This window comes from Podarcis cretensis (genome assembly GCF_951804945.1).
Source record: "Podarcis cretensis genome assembly, chromosome: 13".
Lineage (NCBI taxonomy): Eukaryota > Metazoa > Chordata > Lepidosauria > Squamata > Lacertidae > Podarcis > Podarcis cretensis.
In genome coordinates, this window is record NC_137182.1 from 40,794,153 (window position 1) to 40,817,575 (window position 23,423).

General features: G+C 45.5%; 1 protein-coding gene across 2 annotated transcripts in view; it reads left to right on the plus strand.

Moving 5' to 3' along the window:
• Positions 1 to 21,311, plus strand: part of ITGAL (integrin subunit alpha L) — a 44,292-nt gene extending 22,981 nt beyond the window's left edge. For both annotated transcript variants that reach the window (XM_079951337.1, XM_079951338.1), the window contains 20 exons: positions 180 to 312; positions 2,204 to 2,352; positions 3,609 to 3,746; positions 3,856 to 4,059; positions 4,690 to 4,820; positions 5,375 to 5,535; positions 6,936 to 7,087; positions 7,270 to 7,398; positions 8,985 to 9,058; positions 10,148 to 10,283; positions 11,217 to 11,321; positions 12,200 to 12,279; positions 12,617 to 12,700; positions 13,637 to 13,712; positions 14,547 to 14,657; positions 14,895 to 14,963; positions 15,403 to 15,507; positions 16,431 to 16,526; positions 17,585 to 17,692; positions 20,103 to 21,311. In XM_079951337.1, the coding sequence (XP_079807463.1) occupies positions 180 to 312; positions 2,204 to 2,352; positions 3,609 to 3,746; positions 3,856 to 4,059; positions 4,690 to 4,820; positions 5,375 to 5,535; positions 6,936 to 7,087; positions 7,270 to 7,398; positions 8,985 to 9,058; positions 10,148 to 10,283; positions 11,217 to 11,321; positions 12,200 to 12,279; positions 12,617 to 12,700; positions 13,637 to 13,712; positions 14,547 to 14,657; positions 14,895 to 14,963; positions 15,403 to 15,507; positions 16,431 to 16,526; positions 17,585 to 17,692; positions 20,103 to 20,294 (2,433 nt within the window). In that variant the 3' untranslated portion in view covers positions 20,295 to 21,311. The remainder of the gene's footprint in view (positions 1 to 179; positions 313 to 2,203; positions 2,353 to 3,608; positions 3,747 to 3,855; positions 4,060 to 4,689; positions 4,821 to 5,374; positions 5,536 to 6,935; positions 7,088 to 7,269; positions 7,399 to 8,984; positions 9,059 to 10,147; positions 10,284 to 11,216; positions 11,322 to 12,199; positions 12,280 to 12,616; positions 12,701 to 13,636; positions 13,713 to 14,546; positions 14,658 to 14,894; positions 14,964 to 15,402; positions 15,508 to 16,430; positions 16,527 to 17,584; positions 17,693 to 20,102) is intronic.
• The last annotated feature ends 2,112 nt before the right edge of the window (positions 21,312 to 23,423 follow it).

Genomic DNA, 23,423 nt, shown 5'->3' on the forward strand with positions numbered 1-23,423 from the left:
AAATAGTTGCTTATATATTAACAATTAAAAAGAGCGGCATATTCTAAATCCAGTACAGATGATGAATGGGATAAAAAATCTCTGCTTAGAAGCCTTGCTGAAAACTTGTCTCCTAAGCATTGATATTGAAATTGTTTCTTTCTTCCTTTTTCTCTCCATGTCTCTCTCCCATATGGCAGGGTCGGGTGGTCTTGGGTGCTGTGGGTGCTGACAACTGGGCAGGGGGCCTGCTAGAACAGCAGAAGGGTTTGGCCGGTGAAAAGTTCATCACGACTCCATCAGTCAGGAAGGAGATGGAAGGCGCCTACCTGGGTGAGTAGAGAAGGCCTTCCTTTCTCTGGGTCTCTGCACCATCTCCCCCATTAATTGGGCCTTTATTTTCCAGCTCTGTGTACTGAGCACATATGTGTTGTGTGGGGTTTTTTGTTTGTTTATCTGAACAGGGCTGTATATAGCTATCTTGCCTATGGACAGTTATTTTTCCTGCATAGAGTTGGCAGCCAACCTGACCTTCCTCCAAGGTAGTCCAGCGGTGGGGGAAAGAGAAGGCCGCCAACCTTCCAGCTGTGCCTTCTAAGTGCATTTCTTATTGAAACACACATGAAAGTGAAGGCCACGCCTTCACCTGCCTCCTGGCTGATGTCACATGTGACGGAGCAGAGCAGGAGAGCGGGGTTTGGGGTGGGGGAACTGCCGCACGGGCCAAATTAGGGCTCCTGCCAGGCCTAATTAAGTCTGTGGGGGGGCAGAGATTTCCCCTCCCTGTTGTAGACAATTGTGGGTTTTGGTATTTGTAAAATTATCAATTAAGACCAACCAGAAATGCGAAATGCAGTTACAACGGTGACAGCGTAACTTGCACATCAGTGCAGTGTTACGCACCATCCTGATCTCTAAGCAGTAAGAGACTCTAGAGGTTCCCAGAATTTACTCAGGGTTTGGTCTCCTTGGAATGAAGCTCAGTAGAGACTGTGGTGTCTTTAAGATATATAACTTTATTTACATGTATATACAACTTGAAGGAAGGGTGGAGGGGCTCACAGCAGTAACTCTCCCATTGAACTTGCTGCAGACTGACTCCACCCCACCCCACCCCAACTCATAATAGTAGGATGCCTTGGGCTTTTACCGATACCTAAGGGTTAATCCATGGGTAGGCAAACTAAGGCCTGGGGGCCGGATCTGGCCCAATCGCCTTCTAAATCCAGCCCGCTGATGGTCCCGGAATCAGCGTGTTTTTACATGAGTAGAAATGTAGAATGTGTCCTTTTATTTAAAATGTTATCTCTAGGTTATTTGTGGGGCCTGCCTGGTGTTTTTACATGAGTAGAATGTGTGCTTTCATTTAAAATGCGTCTCTGGGTTATTTGTGGGGCATAGGAATTTGTTCATATCCCCTCCCCCAAATATAGTCTGGCCTCAGCTGGGGGGGGGGGAGTGCCTTTTGACAACGGGTTCCTTTTCCTCTGAGGGGACGCAGGTGGCGCTGTGGGTTAAAGCCTCAGCGCCTAGGGCTTGCCGATCGAAAGGTCGGCGGTTCGAATCCCTGCGGCGGGGTGCGCTCCCGCTGCTCGGTCCCAGCGCCTGCCAACCTAGCAGTTCGAAAGCACCTCCGGGTGCAAGTAGATAAATAGGGACCGCTTACCAGCGGGAAGGTAAACGGCGTTTCCGTGTGCGGCTCTGGCTCTGGCCAGAGCAGCGATGTCACGCTGGCCACGTGATCCGGAAGTGTCTCCGGACAGCGCTGGCCCCTGGCCTCTTAAGTGAGATGGGCGCACAACCCCAGAGTCTGTCAAGACTGGCCTGTACGGGCAGGGGTACCTTTACCTTTACCTTTACCTTTTTCCTTTTCCTCTGAGGCTCTTGGCCCCCTCTCTGATTACAGGGGGCCTAAAGAAGCTCGCTTTCTCCCATCTTCCACAAGATTCATGGATCTGATAGGGGAGAAAGCTTCATTGCGTTTTTGCACCTTGAAAGCAAGACTTGACCATCCAGAGCTGGGGTGGTTAGAGATGCTGGGCTTGCTCTGAACTTAAGTTTCTGAGAGCTCTTAGCAAGTTTCTAAATCTCTGTGTTGCAAAACACAGGGCAAAGTGTGTGTGTTGTGTAGAAATGCACCTAGTCTACACCTTCTTTTCCTTTGGTATCGCCACCTGATGGTTCTTCTCTTCTCTTCTCTTCTCTTCTCTTCTTCTCTTTTCAGGATATGCACTGAAATTTCTACAGCATCAACAGAGAGAGCTCTATGCTGCTGGTGCCCCTCGATATCAACATGTGGGAAGAGTCCTCATATTTGAGGTCAACTCCAGCACAACCAATTGGACATTAAAGCAGGACATTCCAGGGCAGCAGGTGAAGAAAACAGGGCTCCTAGAGCTAGGAGGGTCTGGACATTCCGGTCAACTTTGATGCCAGGAATGAGGCAAAAGGATGATTATGCCCCCCCCCCCAGTAGGACCAAAAGAGTCCCCTCATTTTGCAGAGCTGATGAGGCTGCGTACACACATCCTGCGCCCCTTGTGCTTCTACCACTGGTATACATGCATTAGCCACAATCTTTATCTATCCTGTTGTTTCTTATGAAATAATACATTTCGATGTGTAATTCCCAAAGCAACCTCAGCATGAACTGAGAAAAAGAACAACTTGGTTAGGTTTTAAGCCAGTAATGTGTTCACAGCCCCAGTGGCAGCGAGAGCCAAAGGGTAGCAGCTCCCACACTAAAGGCTGGGTGGTATTTGCAGTATATGCCATCCTGCAATACACAATGATTGGAAATTGTGTGTGTGTGTGTATGTGAGAGAGAGAGAGAGAGAGAGAGAGAGAGAGAGAGAGAGAGAGAGAGAATATTTTAGTTCCAATAATATTTTGGTTCCAAGCTGCATAGGGCTTTGTACACCAAATAGCAGCACCTTGTACCCTGTATGTCAGCTAAGTGGCAGCAAGTGCATTTCTGTTGTTGTTGTTGTTATAAAAATTAAATTTATGCTGCCCTTCATCCAAAGATCTTAGGGCAGTTTACAGGATAAAATATAGGATAAATGCACAAAATGAATAGTTTAAACAAAACAAAATAATAACCCCTCCCCCTCCCACAAACACATTTAAAAGCCTGTAGAATATTAATCAGCCCAACGCCTGGTTGAAGAGGAACATCTTAAGGTGTATAATGAAGGTGCCTGACGAACATCCCTGGGGAGAGCAATCTACAAATAGGGAGCCGCTGCAGAAAAGGCCCAGCCTCGTGTTTCCACCCTCCGGACCTCTCATGTAGGACACACACACACAGAAGGGCCTCAGGTGATGATCACATGGTCTGGGTCAGGTCATATGGTGAGAACCACCTAGGTCACTAGTTGGCCTTAGGCAAGCAGCGCTCAGGCTCAGGCTCAGGCTCTGAGGCCCCTGATCTGCAATATGTGTGTATGTTTGAGGATGATAATACTGACTTCCCTTACAGGGTTGTTGAAAGGATTGCAACTAGATAATGCAAATAAAGTGCTTTGAACGGGCTGTATAAATCTTAAGTATTATAAAGCACATCTTGAGGCAACCTTTGTGCAAGGGCCACCCCTTTCACCCTGGCTGTTTAAATACTTCTTTTGCAGATCGGATCATATTTTGGGGCAGCGCTCTGCTCTGTGGACGTAGATGGCGATAAGGAAACAGACCTCCTCCTTGTTGGAGCCCCTCAGTATTTCACAGAGATGAGAGGGGGCCGGGTTTACGTGTACACCTGGAAGCAGGTGAGCAGAGCTGTGTGTGTCCTGTGCACCTGTGCACGAATCCTGCGTTGTGTCACAGAATCAGTGGTTTTGAAAGACAGCAGCCTTTCAAGGGCACCTCTCTTTCCAGGGTACTCTTGTTCGCCAGGGGGAGCTGACTGGGGATCCAGGATACCCCTTGGGCAGGTTTGGAGCGGCCATCACAGACCTGTCAGATATCAGTGGGGATGGACTGATGGATGTGGCCATTGGAGCCCCCTCAGAAGATGGTGAGAAAGGTGCTGTCTACATCTACAGCGGACACAAGAAGACCCTGCAGATGCAGTACAGCCAGGTAACCAAAGAGGGCTACAGCACTAACTGGCATGCCCATGTGCCGTGAGGGTGAGGGAACCGCTACAGGAAATGAAGGAATGTTAGTAATGAAATGCTCCTCTGCCCACCAAGGAGCCTTCCTCCTACTTTCACTACATGCTCTGAGTCTTTCTCAGAACAGGGACTCGCACAGAACCATGGAACTGGAGTAATTCTTAAAGTTTCACATTCTAAAAATAAACTTTGGGGGGAGGGTATGTGTGCACACACACAACAGCAATGTGTGCCCTTGGTTTTAATTGGGAGGAGAAAGAGTGTGGAATCTTGGGAGCCTTAAGAGTTGGGGTGGGGAAGCCTGCGGCACTCAAGATCGGGGTTGGGAAGCCTCTTTGAATTTGCCCACTTTGAATTTGGCATACTGCAATGCCAGGTTAGTGAACTGTCATACTTCAGCTGTGCAGGGTGTGGGAGGTCCAAGTTCTCCCAGCCCTGCTTTAGCTGATGCCAAAAACTCATACAAATTAGCACCAGTCATTAAGTTGTAGGAAGAAGCGCAATTTCTTTTGGCTTGTATTTGATCTGTTCGTCCTCCTGAATGGTCACATTGCCTCTTTGCATCATTCTAGCCAGTAGCATTTCTCTCCCACAGAGAATTTCAGGAGCCAGAATTTCTCCTGGCTTGGTCTTCTTTGGACAGTCTATCCATGGAAAGAGGGACCTCAATGGAGATGGCCTCACCGACATTGCAGTGGGAGCTCTGGGAAACGTTGTGGTGCTTCGGTGAGTGGCTCTGCGAGAACCAAGACTCCTGCGCTCTCCCAGAGGTCAGCTGGGGAGTCTAATGAGTTTGTGGCTAAGGCATCCAATCAGTAATCAGTTTAGCTTTTTCATTTTCTGTCAGAGGCAAGCTGTTGCCTTCAATCTAACACCATGTCAGAGCCAGAGACGCCTGGGAAATGTAGTTTGTTAAGGGTTCTGAGATTTGTTAGGAGACTCCTATTCCCCTCACAAAGCTACAATTATCAGAGTTCCCTCGGAAGAGGAACTGATTGTTAAAACCACTCTGGGAATAGTTGCTCTATGAGGAAAATAGGGCTCAGTCCCCACTGAATTCATTTGCAGTTTATTTACCCCCATCCAGGTACCAGTTTAGGACATGCATCATCTACCCTGATTCAGATGTTGCAGAGCTGGCGGGGGTTCATCATCAGCATGCTGGTGACCCCTTGCTCCAAATCTAATGACTGTCCTCACCTTGGGGGCCCCAAAGCCAGGACACAAACATTTCTCTTAAATGAAACAACAACCCAAGTTGCCATCTCTGGTTCCTGCAGCTCCAGACCTATCATTACCGTGGTGACAAAGGTGCACTCCTCGCCCAAGGAAATCCCACGGGAAGATGTGGAGTGTCTGGGTGATGCCAGCACCTGGAAGAATCTGGTGGTCGACCTCAGCATCTGCTTCAGCACTAGCTTGGCCACCAAGCACTACCAAGGTGAGGATTACCATGGAATCGTGGACCTTGCCTTGAGCCTAATCCTGCTGTCCAGGGGAGGATTCATCACTCACTTCTGCAGCATAGAGGACTGACCTGGGGGCTGCCCAGTAGCTCCCTTTCCCCAAAAAGTATCCCACTTATTCCACACTACCTGTTCTGTCTGAAATTGGTACCTTTTGTTCACCTCGCTCACCTTTTATACAAAATTCAGACAACAGCCTCACTAAGCCATTGCATCCCAGCGTTTTCTGTGTTGTCCTCTCGTTTTTTCCAGACCAATTGGTAGTGATTATTGTTCCACTTAAAATTTGCAACTGCAGTAGCAGTTTACTTCCCTTGCATGCAAAGACAGGCTCCAGCGGATGGAGAGGATGAGACTAACAGTGGGTCCTGTTGTCAGGAAGGTGGTTTTTGCATGTGCTGTGGAGGGAAGTGAGGGGCAGATGGGACTCATCAACCTGGGAAGGTAGCCCAATTAGGAGAAGGAAAACACTGAGCCTAAGGCTAAGGAGTAAACCCTACACAAATCCAGAGTGGAGTCCCTAAAACAGACAGCACCTTGTATACCTCCTTCTGGCAACTCCTGCTGCCAAGCTGGTGTTTCCTTTGGACCACATCAGCGAGGCCAAGAGGGGGTCTTGTCTGGGCAGCCCAGGACCTCCATACATACTGCCCAGACTTATGCTCCAGGGAGGTCATTTTGATGCTGCTAATGCAATGGACTTCATCCCCGGAGGCCCACTCCATTGTCTCTTGAGACAGACAGGTGTCATAAAAAAAGGACCAGTTTGCTCTGCTGTTTGACTGGCAGAGCACTGCAAGGCCTTTAAGAACTGCTGTGCCTTGATTTCAAAGCATCCTCTTCGCTACTTGTGCTCTTTTCAGTGCTTTCTGTTCAGTGCAACAGGAGCATTCTTGATGAATAGCCCCATAACTCGACTTGCAGTTCCTTTCAGCAGGGGTCTTCAATTACTGGTACACTGATTGTTTTTATTTTTTAAATAGCACTATTTCCCTCTGAAAGAAAAATGAAAATAAGAAAAATATGAAGGGAATTGGGGTTGGGGGAACCACACTATTTGGATCAGGAACTGAATTATTACAAAACAATCAAAGGTCAATAATGAGCAATGATGCTACTGTACCAAACAAGAAACAGAGGCAGCAGCGGCAAGGAGGCAGCTACTAATTAACTTTGCGGTGGGTTCTTGCTGGACAGGAATTACTTCTGACAAAACAAGGATCTTGGCATAAAATAGCACCCTACCCCATCTCCCCCAATATTTCCTCCAGGTGGTCTACATCCTGCTACCCTTCCACTTAAGAGTGTTGGCTGTCTTTTGTCATCAGTGCACCATCCCTTTATATGCATAATCTCTCTCCCGTTTTCCCTCCAGGACCCCTCTCTCCCAAGCTCTCCTTCCGCTTCGAGATCGACCGGAACAGGATGAGGCACCGAGGAGTGTTTAAGAATGGCACGAAAGTCACAGATGGGGTGAAGGAACTCTCTCTGGGAGAAGTGTGCATACAGGAGAGCATTCTCTTCAAGGTAAATGGAGGGTTGTCCTCATTTCCATGAAGCTTCACCTGGGGTGAGATATGGCAGCTGTCCACACAGGCTTCTATTGCGTCTTGCTGAAGATGCGGCTGCTTCTGGGGTGGGTGCCCAAGAACCCCTCTTATGAGAGTTCTGGCTTCAATATCTGTAAGGGTGCCTCCATTCTTTTTCAGAGCTGCATTGAGGATTACATATCGCCTATCAAGCTCTTTATGAACTTCTCTCTTGGGCCTGACAACAACCCTAGCAATGGACACCCTAGACCTGTTCTGAACCCCCTAAGTAACGCAGTGACGGTGGAGGTGAGAGGACTCCTGATACTTTGAAAGTAGGATTACAGGGACCATCCAGGTGGCCTTTTTAGTCTGCATTCACAATGATTCATGGTCATGATCGTAATGGGGCGGTTAGACACCATCCTGGTTTGCACCTACAAAAAAAAAATTGGGATCAGTTTTTCATTTCCAGTCAGCGCATGTCCTGTGGATTCCAGCTGAAATCCTGTAACTTTTTGTGACGCAAATGTTTTCAGGGTGTTGTTGTTGTCGTCTTTGTCCTGCTTCTGTTACACTATAGTGCAAGAGTGTCCTTCCAAATGGCAATACAGTGGTACCTCGGGTTACATACACTTCAGGTTACATATGCTTCAGGTTACAGACTCTGCTAACCCAGTAATATTACCTCAGGTTAAGAACTTTGCTTCAGGATGAGAACAGAAATCATGCTCCGGCGGCGCAGCGGCAGCAGGAGGCCCTATTAGTTAAAGTGGTGCTTTGGGTTAAGAACAGTTTCAGGTTAAGAACGGACCTCCGGAACAAATTAAGTACTTAACCCGAGGTACCACTGTAATGCAATTCCATTCGGGAAGCGTTGCAGAAAACTTAATAAAGTGGAATGGTGTGTAAGAGCTGTTTGACAGTGGGACGGGAGGTTTTGTGGCCATCCTTCATGGATACTTAGATCCAAATTGGGAAAAACTTAGGCTGTGTACGCATTAGCTGCTTGAAACACGGTGGAGCCATTTCCCCCCCACCCACAGTGCTTCAAGTCCCTATTTTTATGCTGCTGTGTACAGCAAACAGGGGAAAGTGATGTCTTCACCTGATGCACATTAGCTGATGACTTTCGCTATGCTTGCAGCCTCCTGGCTCCAATCCAACGAAGCTGCCATCTGCGCATGTGTTGTCATTTGCACATGTGCAACGGCTGTCTGAAATGCTCATGCCCCAGCCTAACCGCCGCTTACGGTTTTCAAATTGGATGGGAGCTGGCTTGAGGGGAACATGCACCAAACAGCAGTATTTCCCATGAAGCTACAGGATACTGAGGGACTGTGGCTAATGTCATGGGCACTCAGCTTCAGACATCTGTAGTGAGAGTGCACAGGAGCCATAGCCAGTGGTGGTGTGTGTACACAGCCGTAGCTTCATTTTAAGCTGGCTACACACAACCAACGACTTGTTGGCGATGAAGCGAAACAAAAAACCAGTGTGAAAGGACCAATAGACCCGGGGGTGGGGTGGGCAAGTCTTGTCTTGACCCCAGATTCTCAGGGAAGGAAATGGGATTTAATGGGTTTGGGTGAAGGAACTGGGCACATAAAGCAAAATTGAGACTGATGCCTGCAGCATGCAGTGGAGGTTGTTCTTTCGGATGTGCAGAACGAAGTACAAACTCTTCTGCATAAGAACACACATGAAAACAGCTTTATCTGTTCCCAGTAGCTAGAGCTAAAGGGGGAGGGAAATGTATGGGATCCCATGGTTTGGAGCCAGCAGGCAGGAGATCTGGGAACGGGGCAGAGCCTAGCTGTTTTCAGCAGGAAGAGGTAGCTTGTTCAGAAGATGTTGCATATTAACTGTTCTAATATTCTTGGCTCACATGTTAGATTCCTTTTGACAAGCACTGCGGGGAAGACCAGGTGTGTCATGCTGACCTGAAACTCTCCTTTCACAATTCAGGGTATGTTGAACATCCTTGATGCTAACAGTCACTGGTGCTTTTAGTGTAGGAAAACAAATTAAAAGTGGTAGAGGGAGGACAGGTCTGAATTTTTGCAATAATAAGTCTTAGCATATATGCCAGCATATTTTAAATGCTGAGAGTTTTAAATTCATATACATTATAACAGCAGTCCTTCCAATAGTGGTTCTCCTGTCAGCATTGAGCATTGGCTGTCCTAGCTGGGGACTGATGGGAATAGGAGTCCAACAACACTTGGAGGGCAACAGATTGGTCACTTCTGCTTTAAAGCAGCATTTCCCAACCTTGGGTTTCCAGCTGTTTTTGGACTACAACTCCCATCATTCCTTGCTAGGAAGACCAGTGGTCATGGATGATGGGAACTGTGGTCCAAAAACTGCCAAAGACCAAAGGTTGGGAAACACTGCTTTAAAGGATTGTAGATAGGGGCTGAGGTTGAGAGCGTACTGTGCTTGGTATAGCTAGACTACAAAATTGTAATGTCTCTGGGAACCAAAGTATTCCTTGACTGTGTTGCAGGGAGGGAAGCCATTCTGGAGAACACCATTTAAATCTAGAGCAGTGGCCATTTTGAGAACTGTAGCAAGACTTGCACGGTGTTCTGTGAACTTTGTCCTCTGCTTTAGTTTCCAACAATATTATTTTACAAAGCTTATAGCAGTAAATATAAAGCTTACCTTGATTTTATGCTACATTTAACACTGTGGCTTCTGCCAAAGAATGCTGGGACTTAATTTGGTGAGGCTGCTAAGAATGGTCTCAGAGATCTTTAGTTCTTTTTCCCATCATAGTATTACACCTCCCAAGATTCCCTGTTTTGTGTCAGCTTTATGTAGGTATGCCCTATGGCAGCCTTCACCAACCCAGCGTCCTCTCAATGCTTTTGGCTGTAACTGTTTAGTGGGCAGCTGGATGGTGAAGGCGGCCTTGCGACTCTGTTGTGAGTTTTGGGCGGAACTGAGACTCAAAGGCTACACCAGTTTCCTAGCACATTCAACAGTCCCACCTCCCAGACTCAGGAACCAAGGCCTGCTAATCAGCTTGTCTACCCAACATCCTCTTGATCAGGTCTCAGGAGCTGGTTGTGTTCCCTGGAAGAGACTTGGACATGAGCTTGGAGCTGGAGAACCGCAAAGAGGATGCCTACTCCGTGACCCTCCACGTGCCTCACATACCAGGCCTCTCCTTTCGCAAAGCTTGGGTGGTAGGTACCGGTATTCCCTCTGCAAAAGGGGCACTGGAACTGGATTGGGGCTGGCTTCAGATGTGAAGGCTTCCTAGAGCCTGGTCAGATCACACGCCCAAACCCTTTCCCCCGCATTTTTGGCAGCAGTTACGAAAAGAATGAAACAAGAAGATGAAGTGCTATGGTGGGCACAGATGCTTAAATCGTTCTCTTCCCAGCCCAGGACCTTAATGGAAATGCACTTAGCTCCCTCCCAAGGGGAGTCCTCAACTTTCACACCAAGCGAGCTGCAAGAGAACTTCAAAATGGAACCCACAGACCACACACTGCCTTGTTGCACATGCGGGGAGAGGAGCGAAGCCAAAAATTGACACACACACACACACACACACACACACCGCCTTTGCGCTGCCTTCCCAAAGCCACCTAACCAAGGTGCTAGGCTTTGGGAAGGAGGTGTGAGGCTCTGGCAAGTTCTTAGAGCCCTCCCAACTCCTTCCAAAGCTGACAAAGCACTAACTAGGCTTTGGGAAGGAGGCTGGACCCTTACCCTTGCTTACCCACTTTGGGAAGGCAGTGCAAGGGCTTGGGGGTTTCAAATGTTGCAGAGAGCCACCCAAAAAGGCCTTGAGGGCCACAGACTAAAAGAGCTTAGCCTGCCCCACTGGAGGCAAAGAGTCCTATCGTGTGAAGCTTGGACTTCACAGGCAGCAGTACTCTAAGCTCTGCTACAAGCAGCACCTGGTGGCTAAGGCTAGCTTTGACTTATCACAAGTCCCTGGAATGACACTATGTTGAGAAATTAACATGACACTGGGCTCAGCATGCTGGGCCATTTTTTCAACAACAACAACAACAAAAGGGATGCTAACTAGGCCAAGTGTTAGCAACCCAAGGCTGCCAGATGTTGACATCAACCCTGAACTTGCTCCACCCTTTCTCTTCTCGCAGTCCAACACTCTGCTTGTCATGAGCTGCGATGGGCTACTGGATAGCCAGCACCTCAAGGGTCTCTCTTGCAACATCAGCCATCCTGTCTTCAAGAGCAATACTAAGGTGAGCATGTGGTGACACTGACACCTGGCACTCCTTCCCTGCTCAGCCATGAAACTCCCTGGGCAACCTTGGGCCAGTCACAGTCTCTCAGCCTGACTGACCTCAAAGGGTGGTGGAAAGAGGAAAGAGGGTTAACATACGCTCTCTGGATAGCTTTTTCAGTAAAGAATGAAGTTTAGGAACAATGAATTGGCTTAACAAATAATTAAGCAATAACTAGAGAAAATACAATGAGAAGTTTTTTGTTTGCTTAATAAAAAGCGAGAAAAGAAGATATCGTTGGTAGTTTATTGTCAGTTTTAAGAAGTGTAATTAGTTTTCTGTTGTGCCTTGATGGATATATATGTGACTTTTTAGAAACTTGAACCTTTTTGGCATGTGTGGGGATGGGGGCTGAGGATAACAAGCAGAAGCGCGGTGAGTTCAGGGGGATCCTGCCAGGGCAGCAGGAGGAAAGGGGGAGACTTTGAGAGCAGGAGATGCTGGCTGCAGCAGATGTGAGTGCTTCAGGGAGATCATTTGCAACAAACGTAGGGAAGGGGAAAGCTGAGAAGGCACAGGCAGTGGCTTCCAATCAGAAAGGAAGCACATTTTTTATCTTCCTTTCTTCGCAATTTTTGCAGTTTTCTCTTTCATGGCTGCATTTTGTCAGCAAACTGCCTCTTTAAGACATCCACCAGCATAGGATTGAAAAGAAAAGAAAGCTGTTGTTTCTTCCTAGAGTTTTCATTTCAAGATGCAATGAGGATCCTTTGTTCTGCATGAGAGGGACGAAAGGGGATGGGGTCAGCCCTCTAGAGGGAAGGAAGGAGGGAGCCAGGCAGCCAGCAAGTGCCATGAATTGTCTCACTTTTGATCTCCTCCCTCCTCCATTGCAGGCTTTAATTCAGCTCAGGTTTAGCATCCTCAGCAACAGCTCCTGGGGAGATTACTTGGAGATGAAGGCAAATGTCACAAGGTAGGTGTATCCTCCCTTCCACCTTTTAATAGATGTGTAGAAGAAGGGATTTCAGCAGGGGGAGCATGTCATGCAAAACACCTCTGCTGCTTTCTCCTCTGCTACCTAACTTAAAGGCGTAGGTGCCCTGTCCACTCACTTTTTTCTCCCACTGAAATTAATGCACCTAAGTTAGTCATACTTGAACACAACCCATAGGTGTCTAGATGAATAGTTATTTGCAAGTTTTTGTTACAGAATTTCCTGCCTGAGTATGGGTGCAGAAGTCAGGGCCATTTCTGGGGTGGCAGGTGAAAGGATATTTTGCATTTTCTTGACGTCTGTCTCTGTCTTGTAGCGACAACAACGTGAATGAGACTCTTGACACCGGGGCCAGTCACACCATCCCTGTCCTGTACCCCATCAACATCATTGTCAAGGAGTAAGAGACAAGTTGTTGTTTTCCCTTCTCATCTGACTGCTCAGGCTGAGGGAAGAGCTTGAGAATTGTAACCAGGGCTGGGGGTATGCTGTGATTCCATGTCAGTGATGTGCAAGCCTAGAATTTGGTACTGGGGGCAGAATCCAGCATCCTGAACATTCCAGCTTTGTGTGTGGGGTGTGTGTGTGTTTCTATATGGGAGGGGAGAAATCCCTCCACATAGAAAACTGTGCTTTGTAGAAGACTTGGCCAGATTCTTCCTCCCTGACATCATATTTTTTTTATGTGGGGGGATTTGGTGGTTCTGGTGGTGGCCCAGACATTTAAGTATTACATCCTTTGCTGTCTCTGTGAATGCAGGGTCTAAGAGGTAAAGTACACAATACACAAGGAATCTATGAATAGAACTGGCAAATTTACATGAAGCCACAGGAGACTCCCAAGATTTTTCAAATGCGTATGTACGTGAGTTTAGAGGAAAGAGTTATTTTAGCTCTTTTCTCCACACCATCTTCCCAATCAAAATAATTTAATCTACTCCCTCAGTTTGTTTATTTCTCCATATTTAAGTTTCCCCACCCCTTCCGGGGCTGCTCACACAGCTGTGATTTACGTCACAAAAATATGCACATTAAACTGCATTCGCACCGTGTCTGGCCACTACGACAGTTGAAGATAAAACATCTCTTCTTGGTAACAAGAAGATCAGGCTCCTTTTCTGCCCCCTAGCTAGTAGTGTAGGTGGACTGAGACTTTTGTGGGGCCAGCAATGTGGGCACAGAGGGGTTGTGGTAACAATGAGAAACACCCGGTGGCGCCTTGCTGAGTTCGCTGCCACCATTGTAGGGTTACTGGCTGCAGCAATTGTGCTCCTTGGGGTTGGGCTCCCTGCCTCCGTTCTTCACCTCCCTCATCTCTACTTTTTCTCCCATGCAGGTCAGAAACATCCAGCCACTATGTGAACTTCACTTCCCAATGCCAAGAAAATAAGACGGTGACACACTCGTATGAAGTGAGTGAGACTACTAACTACACAAAAAAGAGTTCACAAAAGCTCATGCCATAATACATTTGTGAGTGGGTACACACAATACACTTAAAGCATGCGGCTTCCCCAAAGAATCCTGGGAACTGTGGTTTACCCCTCACTGAACTACAGTTCTCAGCACTCTTAACAAACTACAGTTCACAGGATTCTTTGCACGGAAGCCATGTGCTTTAAATGTACAATGTACAGACCGATGTCGTTCTTGCTGCAAGAGACTAACTTGGCTTTGCCGCCCTGACCTGGGCAGCCCTGCTGGGACCTAGAGGGTCTCTGGAACACAGGAGCATGGGATTCTGCCTTTTACTGAATCAGACCACTGGCCCATCTTACCTGATATTGTCTGCACTGACTGGCAGCAGCTCTCCAGGGTTTCAGGCAGTGTTCAGTCTCAGCACTACACGAAGATGCTGGCGATTAGACCTGCCTGCAGGGAAGATGCTCTACCACTGAGCTACGTATGACGCTTCCCTAAACTGAATCTGCTAATTGAAGTAGACGGTGCTGATCTAGAGGGTCTCTTAGTCTGTCTTGGATAGAAGGAGCTGCCTTATACTGCATTCACCACTGCTCCCTAAGTACTGTGGGACCCCCTACTTTTGAAATTTTTGATATCTCTATGGTGGTTTTTGTTAATGTGAATGGTGCGAGGGACCCCACCAATTGGGAACCACTGGGCTAGAGGATCCTCAGGGTCCCTTCCAACTCTGCAATGCAATGATCCATGATTCCCTGAAGTTTAATTTGTTGAGTCTCCTTGCCTTAGTCACTCTCTCCTTTTTCCCTCTCCCCTTCCCGCAGCTAACAAACCGGCCCTTGGGTGCTTTCGCACCTCCTGCGCTGTCAGTGATCGTGAAGGTGCCGACTGCCTTACCTGCCGGGCTGACCTGGGAGGTGGATAACATCCGAACAGTAAGTACAATATAAAACAACAGGGCAAGGGCAGCTAGCGGGTGTAAAATGTGGAAGCTCAGCACCCCCTAGTGCTAGCTTTCGGGTGGCTAAGCAATGGGTGGGGGTCGCCCACATAATTCACCATTGGGCAAGTGAAGGATGATCAAGCAATGCATTGAAAAGACGGGTCCAGTAACTTTAAACTTCCATATTTTTTCCAGTGGTAACAAACACAGATTTTTCTCCAATTCCTAGGTACCCTCTGCAGTGTGCCAACCCATGGAAATGGAGAAAAGCACAAAGGTCCAAGTCAAGTTGACTGAGGTAGATTGTCTCCGTATAAGAGCACTTACTAAGGATTATGTCTCAAAGCCTGCTGCAAGTGGGGCGGGGGGGGGGGGATTCAGTTCAGTTCACATTTAAAGGAAAACTTGCCTAATTTTCACTTCCGAAACAATAAGCAAACTGAAACACGGCCATTTGCACTTCTCCGAATTTTGCCGTGCAGTTTTCTGACCCAATGATGTCTACAAAAATGCACACACTGGGGTAAAGTGTGTATAGGAATGCATATATTTTAGTGACGACTTATAAAAATGCTTTATATTAGGAATCATTGTTTTGCAAGAAATTCTGCATGGAATTGCATATTAGGAGAATAATGTGGTACTGTTCACTTCTAGAGATGTAGCTACTCCTGAAAACTAAGGTTTCTTAAGTGTGGATGGGCACTTTTTAAATCTCTCCTCTGCTTTCTTCCTAGCAATGTGCGACTGGCACTTATCTCACCTACAAGTGTGATCTTGGACAGATCAATTCCTCCATAATCCATATCACTGGCTTGATGTATACCCAAAGCAAAATTGAGGTAAAGGCTTGGAATGGTTCGTAAAGGGTTACTTGCAGCAAATGTCAACTCCTATCCACATTGGGACCTGGGGCATGGGTTTTTAGAGGTGGAAGGTAAGAGAATGGGATCCTTTCCCTGTCTAGTGAGTCCCTCATTCCAGTTTATTCAAAGTACTAATATTGACGCTGGGTTGGGGGCAATACAGTCAACACAGTGATGATGAAGGAAAGACATAATGAGCCCATTATGAGAATAATAATAATTATTATTTGCACTGCTACAGGGTGCTTTTGAATTTTAAGAATTCTCAAGTTTTTCAAGCTCTTGTAGGGGTGCTTCTGCTCTGAAATGTATTAAGCTACAGTACGTTTTGCACCAGTGAGCACTGGAGCTGGTTCTCCTTTTTGTCTTCTGCAGTGTGTACCAGCGACTCGGCAATTAAAGGTGCAGGAGCTCTGTCCTCTTTTTACATCTAGCCACTCTAAGCTCAGTATTGGCGTCAGTGATTAGCAGCCACCCTCCAGGGGTTAGGATAGAGGTATTTTCTCAGCCCTGTCTAGAGATGAAGGGTCTTGAACATGGGACTGCCTGCCTGCAGACTATGTGCTCAGTCACTGAGCTCCACCAGCCCCCCTGTACTTTTGTTTTCAATTAAATTTAACATCATGCAAACGGCATGACATCCATTCCTTCCAGACAGACATGTTGCATTCCTGCTGTGGTGTTCTTATTATGGATTTATTGTTACCATGGCACACGTGGAAATCTTTTGAGTGGCCTCCTTATACCTCCCAAGTCACTTCCTAAGATAATATGACTTCAATTTAGTTGGTGCAGCAATAAGTGCTTGAAAATATTATTCGTTCTTTGGGATTTTCTGAATGTGAATGATCCTGCCCAGTGTGGTCTAAAACGAATTGTCTGTTTCTCTTACCTTGCAGAAGACATCTCAGTTCAAGTTTTGCACAGCCTTGTGGTTTACCTTTGATACTACAAGATACACAAATTTCTACCCGACTGAATTTGCCCAATTTCAGGTAGTGCATGCTGCAGGAATTGCTTCTTTTCCTCCCTTTCTGCAGATTTACCTGTTTTGCTTGCAGGATTTCATAGCATTACTTCTACCGTAATCTTCTCCGACCAAGTGATTTCCTTACAGAACTGTTTACAAGACTGCTCCCTTACCCTATATTATTTCATAATTAAAAGCCTTTTTGTCCTCTGGAAGTACATTATAGTCACTTTCAGACAGGCTGCTTATTCACAAAAATTTGATCATTAACCCACACTTTCTAGTGTAATTATCTTGTCACTTTTCTAAATTGCACTGGAAAGTGTGAGTTACCAACCCAATGCTTGCTATACTGTATCACCTCTCTGCAAGCATACCAGGAGGGATGTCTAGAAGCTCCCAAAATATGACTATAAAAGGTAGATTTTTCTTATTGCATATGTTTCTGAGAACAATATTTAACCCACTTTTAATTTTTTTAATTAATCAAACTGGAGAGAATCCCCATAAATTAGAACAGGCAAATTTGTTCAGACACCTTAAGTGTATATTCTATCCTTTTTCTTTTAACCAATCCTTAAGTCAATCCAATTTTGAGAACAAAATGCTTTCTAGAGTGTTGAAGCATCTGTTCATCTTGAGCTGTATAGCTTCCTTTCTATTAGAGTCATTGTGTTTTTAAAGCTACCTTTTTCCCTGCCTAAATCTTCTTTAGCTACTGTGTATGATACCCTTTTGAAAAGATTGCAGGTGTGCAATGATCACTAGCTAGCTTCACAGATACAGCTTCATTTCGCCTTTGCTGTATCAGGGCATCTTGCTTTAGTTGCCTTTGTTCTTAACCTTGACTGTGTAATAGCTGGACTTCTATTTTAGAAGCAGCAAACGTTATCTGGTATATTCTGGGCAAGAGAGAGGCCTTTGCTAGAGAAAATACAGGACTGGCCTGGCATCCCAGTCTTGAGTGAAGACCTTTCCCCTCCTGATTTGGCTCCTTCAGAACTAGGCTGTCTGTCTCAGACCCATTGCAACCAGTCATGATCTGTGTGTGTGTGTTTTTTTCTCTCTCTCCCTGCTCCCCAGGTTGCTGAGGTGGAGATGATTCATGTAATGAACTATCTCCCTATTATAATAGGCAGTGCTGTCGGAGGCTTGTTCTTGCTAATTCTCATCATTGTATCACTTTACAAGGTAAGACTCAATGTACATCGGGAATCCTGGGTTAGTAGGAGTAGCTGAGAGCTCAGCTCATTTTTTAGGCAATTTAGCAGCATCAGTTTTATCAGTAGTTTAAATCTGCTTCTGTTGAGATCCACATGTTCATCTTGAAGTCACAGCAAAGCTGTCTTCTATTATGTCAGACTGCTGGTCCGTTTTTAGCTAAGTGGTGCCTATGTTGGCCGGCACCCCAGGACATTTTATCTGTGCTGCCTGGAGATGGAAGGGTTTGAATCTGGGACATTCTGTATGCAAAGCATGTGCTCTCTCTGAGCAATGGTTCTTTTCTAAATTTGGCTCTATTAAAACATGTTGTCCTCAGCATGGGGGTGGGAATCAGATTCTGCATTTATACCATTCTTATACCAAGTTAGATTCCTGTAGGATTCTAGTGCCATTGTAGTGGAAATGCGGAAGACAATTGTATTTTGAGGGGTTAGGTGGCGTGTCCCTTTCCCTTTAACATCCCCAGTTTGAGGTCTGCTGGATTCTTGTGTTTCACACACCTGTCGGGAGTTTCTTGGGTTCTTCTGTGTTGCAAGTGCTGGTGGCTGGATGCCCGGCTGCAGGTAGTGGGAGACTCTCAGCCGCTCTGTATTAATCCCATCTCAGGGTCCTGGGCTAATCATGAGTAATGCCAGGTGCACTTGATTACATCAAGGCAGGCTATAAAAGCCATAGGTGGGAGGAGTATGGGGAGCTTCTACCCAGATCAAAGGACCTGATGCTGGGAGACCTAAGGTCAGGGTCTTTCTCCTGCTGCTCTACTTGGGGCTCCGGGCAGCTGAAGGGGAGATTGGGTAGGCCCTGTCGGGTATGTTTTATTTTATGCTTTGCATGCCTGCTGTTTATTTGTTAATAAAACTGTTTTGGTTCCCCTTCCACCTCCTCATTCTTTTGTCTTGATATCCTTGGAAAGAACCGCTGTATTTGGCAGCACGGCCATTTTGCTGGTGGTCCTAGAATGTCATGCATTAAGTCCTGGCCATCTCCAATCATGGGGGTAGTGGTCCAGGGAGCGGCTCAGAGCACACCAACAACTCTGTGGTTCAGTTTTTAAAAGTGTTATCAATCTATTCAGGTCTTTTATAAAGAAAATATTGTAATGTTTTGGAAACAGTTTTATTAGGTAGACTAGCACACATTTTCTAACTGATGTATGTGTTATATGTGCCTGCTTTGGTTGTCTTTAGACTTCTTATCACAAGACTTCTTTCGGGAAAGGAAGGATAAAAAAAATCCATGGATATTTTCACAGTGAGCTTTGGCAGCTCAATTCTAAATAAATAAATAAATCCCGTGGCAGAATAAACTTAACTTTATGCCTCCTGGGGCTTGAGTAAATAAATTGGCATAATACATTTTGATATCATGGTTTGGGCTTTTCTGCTTCCAGAATATAGATTCCATACCTATTCAGCCTGAAGAGACTGTATTGGATCATGGCTGTTGAACAACCACATCTTTTTTAAAATGATCATCCATGTGGACCAGCCAAAGTTAAGCCATTTTTATGCTCCATAGATATGAATGGCAGAGAGTGCTTAACTGATCCTTCCAATCAATTACCGTAAACTTAACATGAGCTAGATTGTGCTATTATTGCCACATCTCATTTGTAAGTGTACTAAGTACTTTACAACAACCCTGTGGGACATACTAGGTCATTTTAAATGCTTGGAATGCAGAACAAGCTTCAATCACATGACCAGGCTAACCTCACATAAGAAAATCCATGCAGGAGAGAGAAATCATAAAAAGCAATTCTAGAGTGAGAGACTAGGCTGATGTCCGCTGTTTCCAGGAACTCTTCTGAATGTAAGACTTTTGTGGGTGAGCTGTGAGTTTGTTTGGATCCTGAGCCAAGAACATGGAGGCTGAGAGGGTGTCAGAAGGAAAATGATACTGATTTTTATATATTAGTGACTTTGTACAGTATTAATGTAACATTTTTATATGTAACTGGGTGTTTTTGTAATATTTTGTTTAAGTTGTCTGTTTTTGCTTAAATTTTCTGTGTGCTGGTTAGAGATGTTTTAAATATTTAATAATAAAAATAAAAATAAAATAAATATATTTAACTGGGTTAGGGCCTGGACTAAACTGAATCACATCAATGGCAAAAAAAAACCCACCCCCATTTTAAAAAAATGTTTGCTCATTCAAGATACCTGATGAGAAGAAACTGGGGAAAATAGAGGGATAAAGGTTGATATTTAGAAAGGTGGTAGATTTTGGGGGGTTCGCCCTCCCAAAGTTGAAGACCACTGGGATGGCCATCACAAAAACTTTACATTGGGTTTTGAAGTTAGGTCTCCCATATCCAGATCAAGCATCTTACTCAAGCTACTGCTAACAGTTTTCCCCTCCCTTTTGTTTATAGTGTGGATTCTTCAAACGTAATTATAAAGAGATGATGGACCTTCAAGAAAATAATAATGCAGTAGATTTAGAAGACAATCCGGGAGGTGATGCAGAGAAAGAAGCCAAATCAAACAGCAGTGAAGGGAGCGACAGTGAAAAAGAAGCCAAAGAAAAAACAGACCTGTTGAATGGAGAAGCTGATACCAAATGAATAGATCATTTTCATCCCCACAATCTGCAGTCAAGATAACTGGTCTAAATGTACAGGGAAGGAAAGAGTGACTTGTCTGTTGCCAACAAGGACTTATACTCACCTCCTTAAAATTTGCATATGTGTTTTTTGTGTGTGTTGGCATCCATCTGTCTCAACAGACAATGGCATTCACCTCTGGGGGGTGAAGTCAAACTGTTTGCAAAAGTCCTGTTTTGGGAAATAGAACTGTGTCTCCTTGGAATGATACTCGTCATCATCTGTATGCATTGGTGCCGCTGATCACAGGTGTATATGATGAAGTGGACAGAGAAAAGGAGTTGAAAGCAGGAATTGCATTATTGTACTTCCCTAATGCCCCTTAATGAAAAGGGACAGACACTGGCCTTTTCCAGACTTCCAGACTTTTAACAGAGACTATGTTCAAATCAACTTAGGTTTTCCTCCATTTTTAGAAATAATGTATACCTATGCTTGTTTACTCAGAAGTAAATCCCACTGTGTTTCGTGGCTCTTATTCCCAAGTAAGTATACACAGGATTGCAGCCAAAGGTTTTAAGAAGTCCAGAAGTCAGAATTCAGTTTACAAGAAATGATGGATTGTTTATGTGGCACCTAATTCCTTCAACCTCTGTGATACTCTAGGTTTGTCAACAGGTTACTTTTGTACTCACATTAACCAATTTTGACAAATTGTGTTTAAATTAAAACTATTAGTCATTTATCTTCCTCCCTTTTCCTCCTTAAGTTATTCACCACATCTTCCTATATTGCAAGATACAACCCAAAGGGCCTTTTAAAAAACCTTAACAACTTTTAACAATGTACGGTAATCATGTCTGCCACAGTGTAACTATTTTTAGAAGATCTATACAGCAAAAGGCAGTGTGGAAAGATGAAATTCAACTACCGGTAAGTTAGTTGGGCAGCTTTAAAGTAAATGGGCCAGAATACAAAGCTGTCAGAGATATTCTTTTTTAAAAATATTTTTATTAAATATTTTCTTGGTTTACAAAAGTACATGCCTTGTTTCTTTTTTCAGGTTGTACAGTCTTTCTTACAAATCAGTTACATTTGCTGTGAGATATTAGTGTTGACGACAGTATAATGTTGGGGAAATAGAGGGGGGAGAGGAGGGGTGGTGTGGTGAGGCTTATATTTTGTATATTGTACATGTGAGCTTTTGTGTCAGCATCAACTAGGTAGGTTCTCTTTCTATTTGTTTAGTACATTTCCTTGGTAGTGAGAGGTATTGGGGGCAGGGTGTGGTTGGTTGTCTGTGGTTGGCTGAAGTGGGGTTTGTTTGAATTTGTGAGGGAATGAGGGTTTGTTGGGTCAGGTAAGCCAGATTGATTCATATGATGTTGGTGAATTCTTCTTGTCTTGTTGGGCTGTGTATGTGAAAAATTGGAGCCATACTGGGGTGAAGGCGTCCTCTTCTATTTGTCCTCGTGTCAGTTTCAGTTTCTTGATTAGCTTTTATATTAAGGCCGTTTCCCATATAATTTGATACCATTGGACCATGTTTACTCCTGACAGGTCTCTTCAGTGTCTGGCTTTGAGGCTTCTGGTTGCTGAGAGTAGGTGGGTTACAAGTTCTGTATAATGTGAGTGGCCGTTATGATCTAGAAAGATGTTCAGTAGGGCCAGTTCTGGGGTGAGTTCTTATACCTGTTTAGTTATTTTGCATATCTCTTGTAGGACTGCTGTCCAGAAGGGTTGGATTTTAGGGCATTCCCACCACATGTGGAGGTATGTGCCTGTGGAGGTGCAACCTTTCCAACCTCTTGGTGAGGTTCCTCAGCACCAGTTTCCGTGGTGTTAAGTACCACCTGTAGGTGGGTTTCAGTGTCAAGGGGGTTTGTGATATTCTGGAGCAGTATTTTGTATACTGTGGATACCATCCCTTTGCCGTGTCCCTCTGCTGTCAGGAGATTTTCGAAGGTAGTCAAGGGCTGATTTTACTGCTGGATTGTGTAGTATTTGTGTGTTCCCTAGTATTTCTTGTGTTGGTATGGGTTTGTTGTTTTTGAATAAGTCTTTTAGACAGTGTAGGCCTTTGGCTTGCTAGGTTTTTATCTGGAGGTTTTGTGCTGCGTGTTGGAATAGTGGGATATAGGCCAGGGGGGTTAGTGGGGTTGGGGATGGGGATAGTATGTCTACTTTTCCCTTCCATGCCTTAAGCATGGATTATGTGAACCTGTTCAGTGTTGTGGGGATTTTCTTTAGTTTGTTTTGGAGAAATAGGTATGCTGTTGTGGGGATGTTTTCGATGGTGTCTCTCTCCAAGTGGACCCATTTTTTCGTCTCGTCTTCTAGAATATATGTGGATTATGTGGCATACTTGGTTGGCGATGTAATATGATTCTATGTTGGGGATTCCCCATCCTCCTTCTGAGGAGGGGAGGGGAGGTGCAGGTATTTGGGGCTTATTCTTGACTTTTTTGTGTGAGAAAATAAACAAGTGTAGTCTTTTCTGCCACTTCGGCAGTCCCAGGGAGCAGCCTTCAATGGTTCAGGCCTCCTGCATGGATGCCATTACAGTTATCCAAAGATGATGATAATAATAATAATAATAATAATAATAATAATAATAATAGCATACTAAAAAAATAAACAACAAACAACAACTTTCCAGAAGCGGATGTCCTGTACTGCGTTTGTTTTTCCCTGGGGTGGTCTCCGGCACATGGTCCCACCCCTGCCCCCAGGTCCCAAACTGCTCTTTTCACACTAGTTGCCGGGGAGGTAGGCTCAGGGTCAGACCTGGGCTAGGCCGCATGATTTCTCATGGCCTCCCTGGCCCTCCCAGTACCCTCCTGTCTCTCTCCCTTGGTGGCGGTGGCAGTGGCAAGCTGGTGCTTGGCTGGGTGGGGGTCCTTTTTGCTTTCTGTTCGGCTCCGGAGACCTCCAGGCCTAGGAGCTTCGCTGGGCTGTCGATGGGGTGCTCTGTGCGAACTTTCTGCTTGTTACGTTGGGCACCCCTAGTTCCCCCCTCCGGTCGTGACGGTGGCGGCGGCATGGGGACCAGTCAGGCAGCACAGTTGGTGCTGGCAGTTCTCAGGAGCACCATGCAGCCGTGGCTCTTGCCATCTTGTCTTGCCGGAAGTCAGAGATCATTTTAATGAC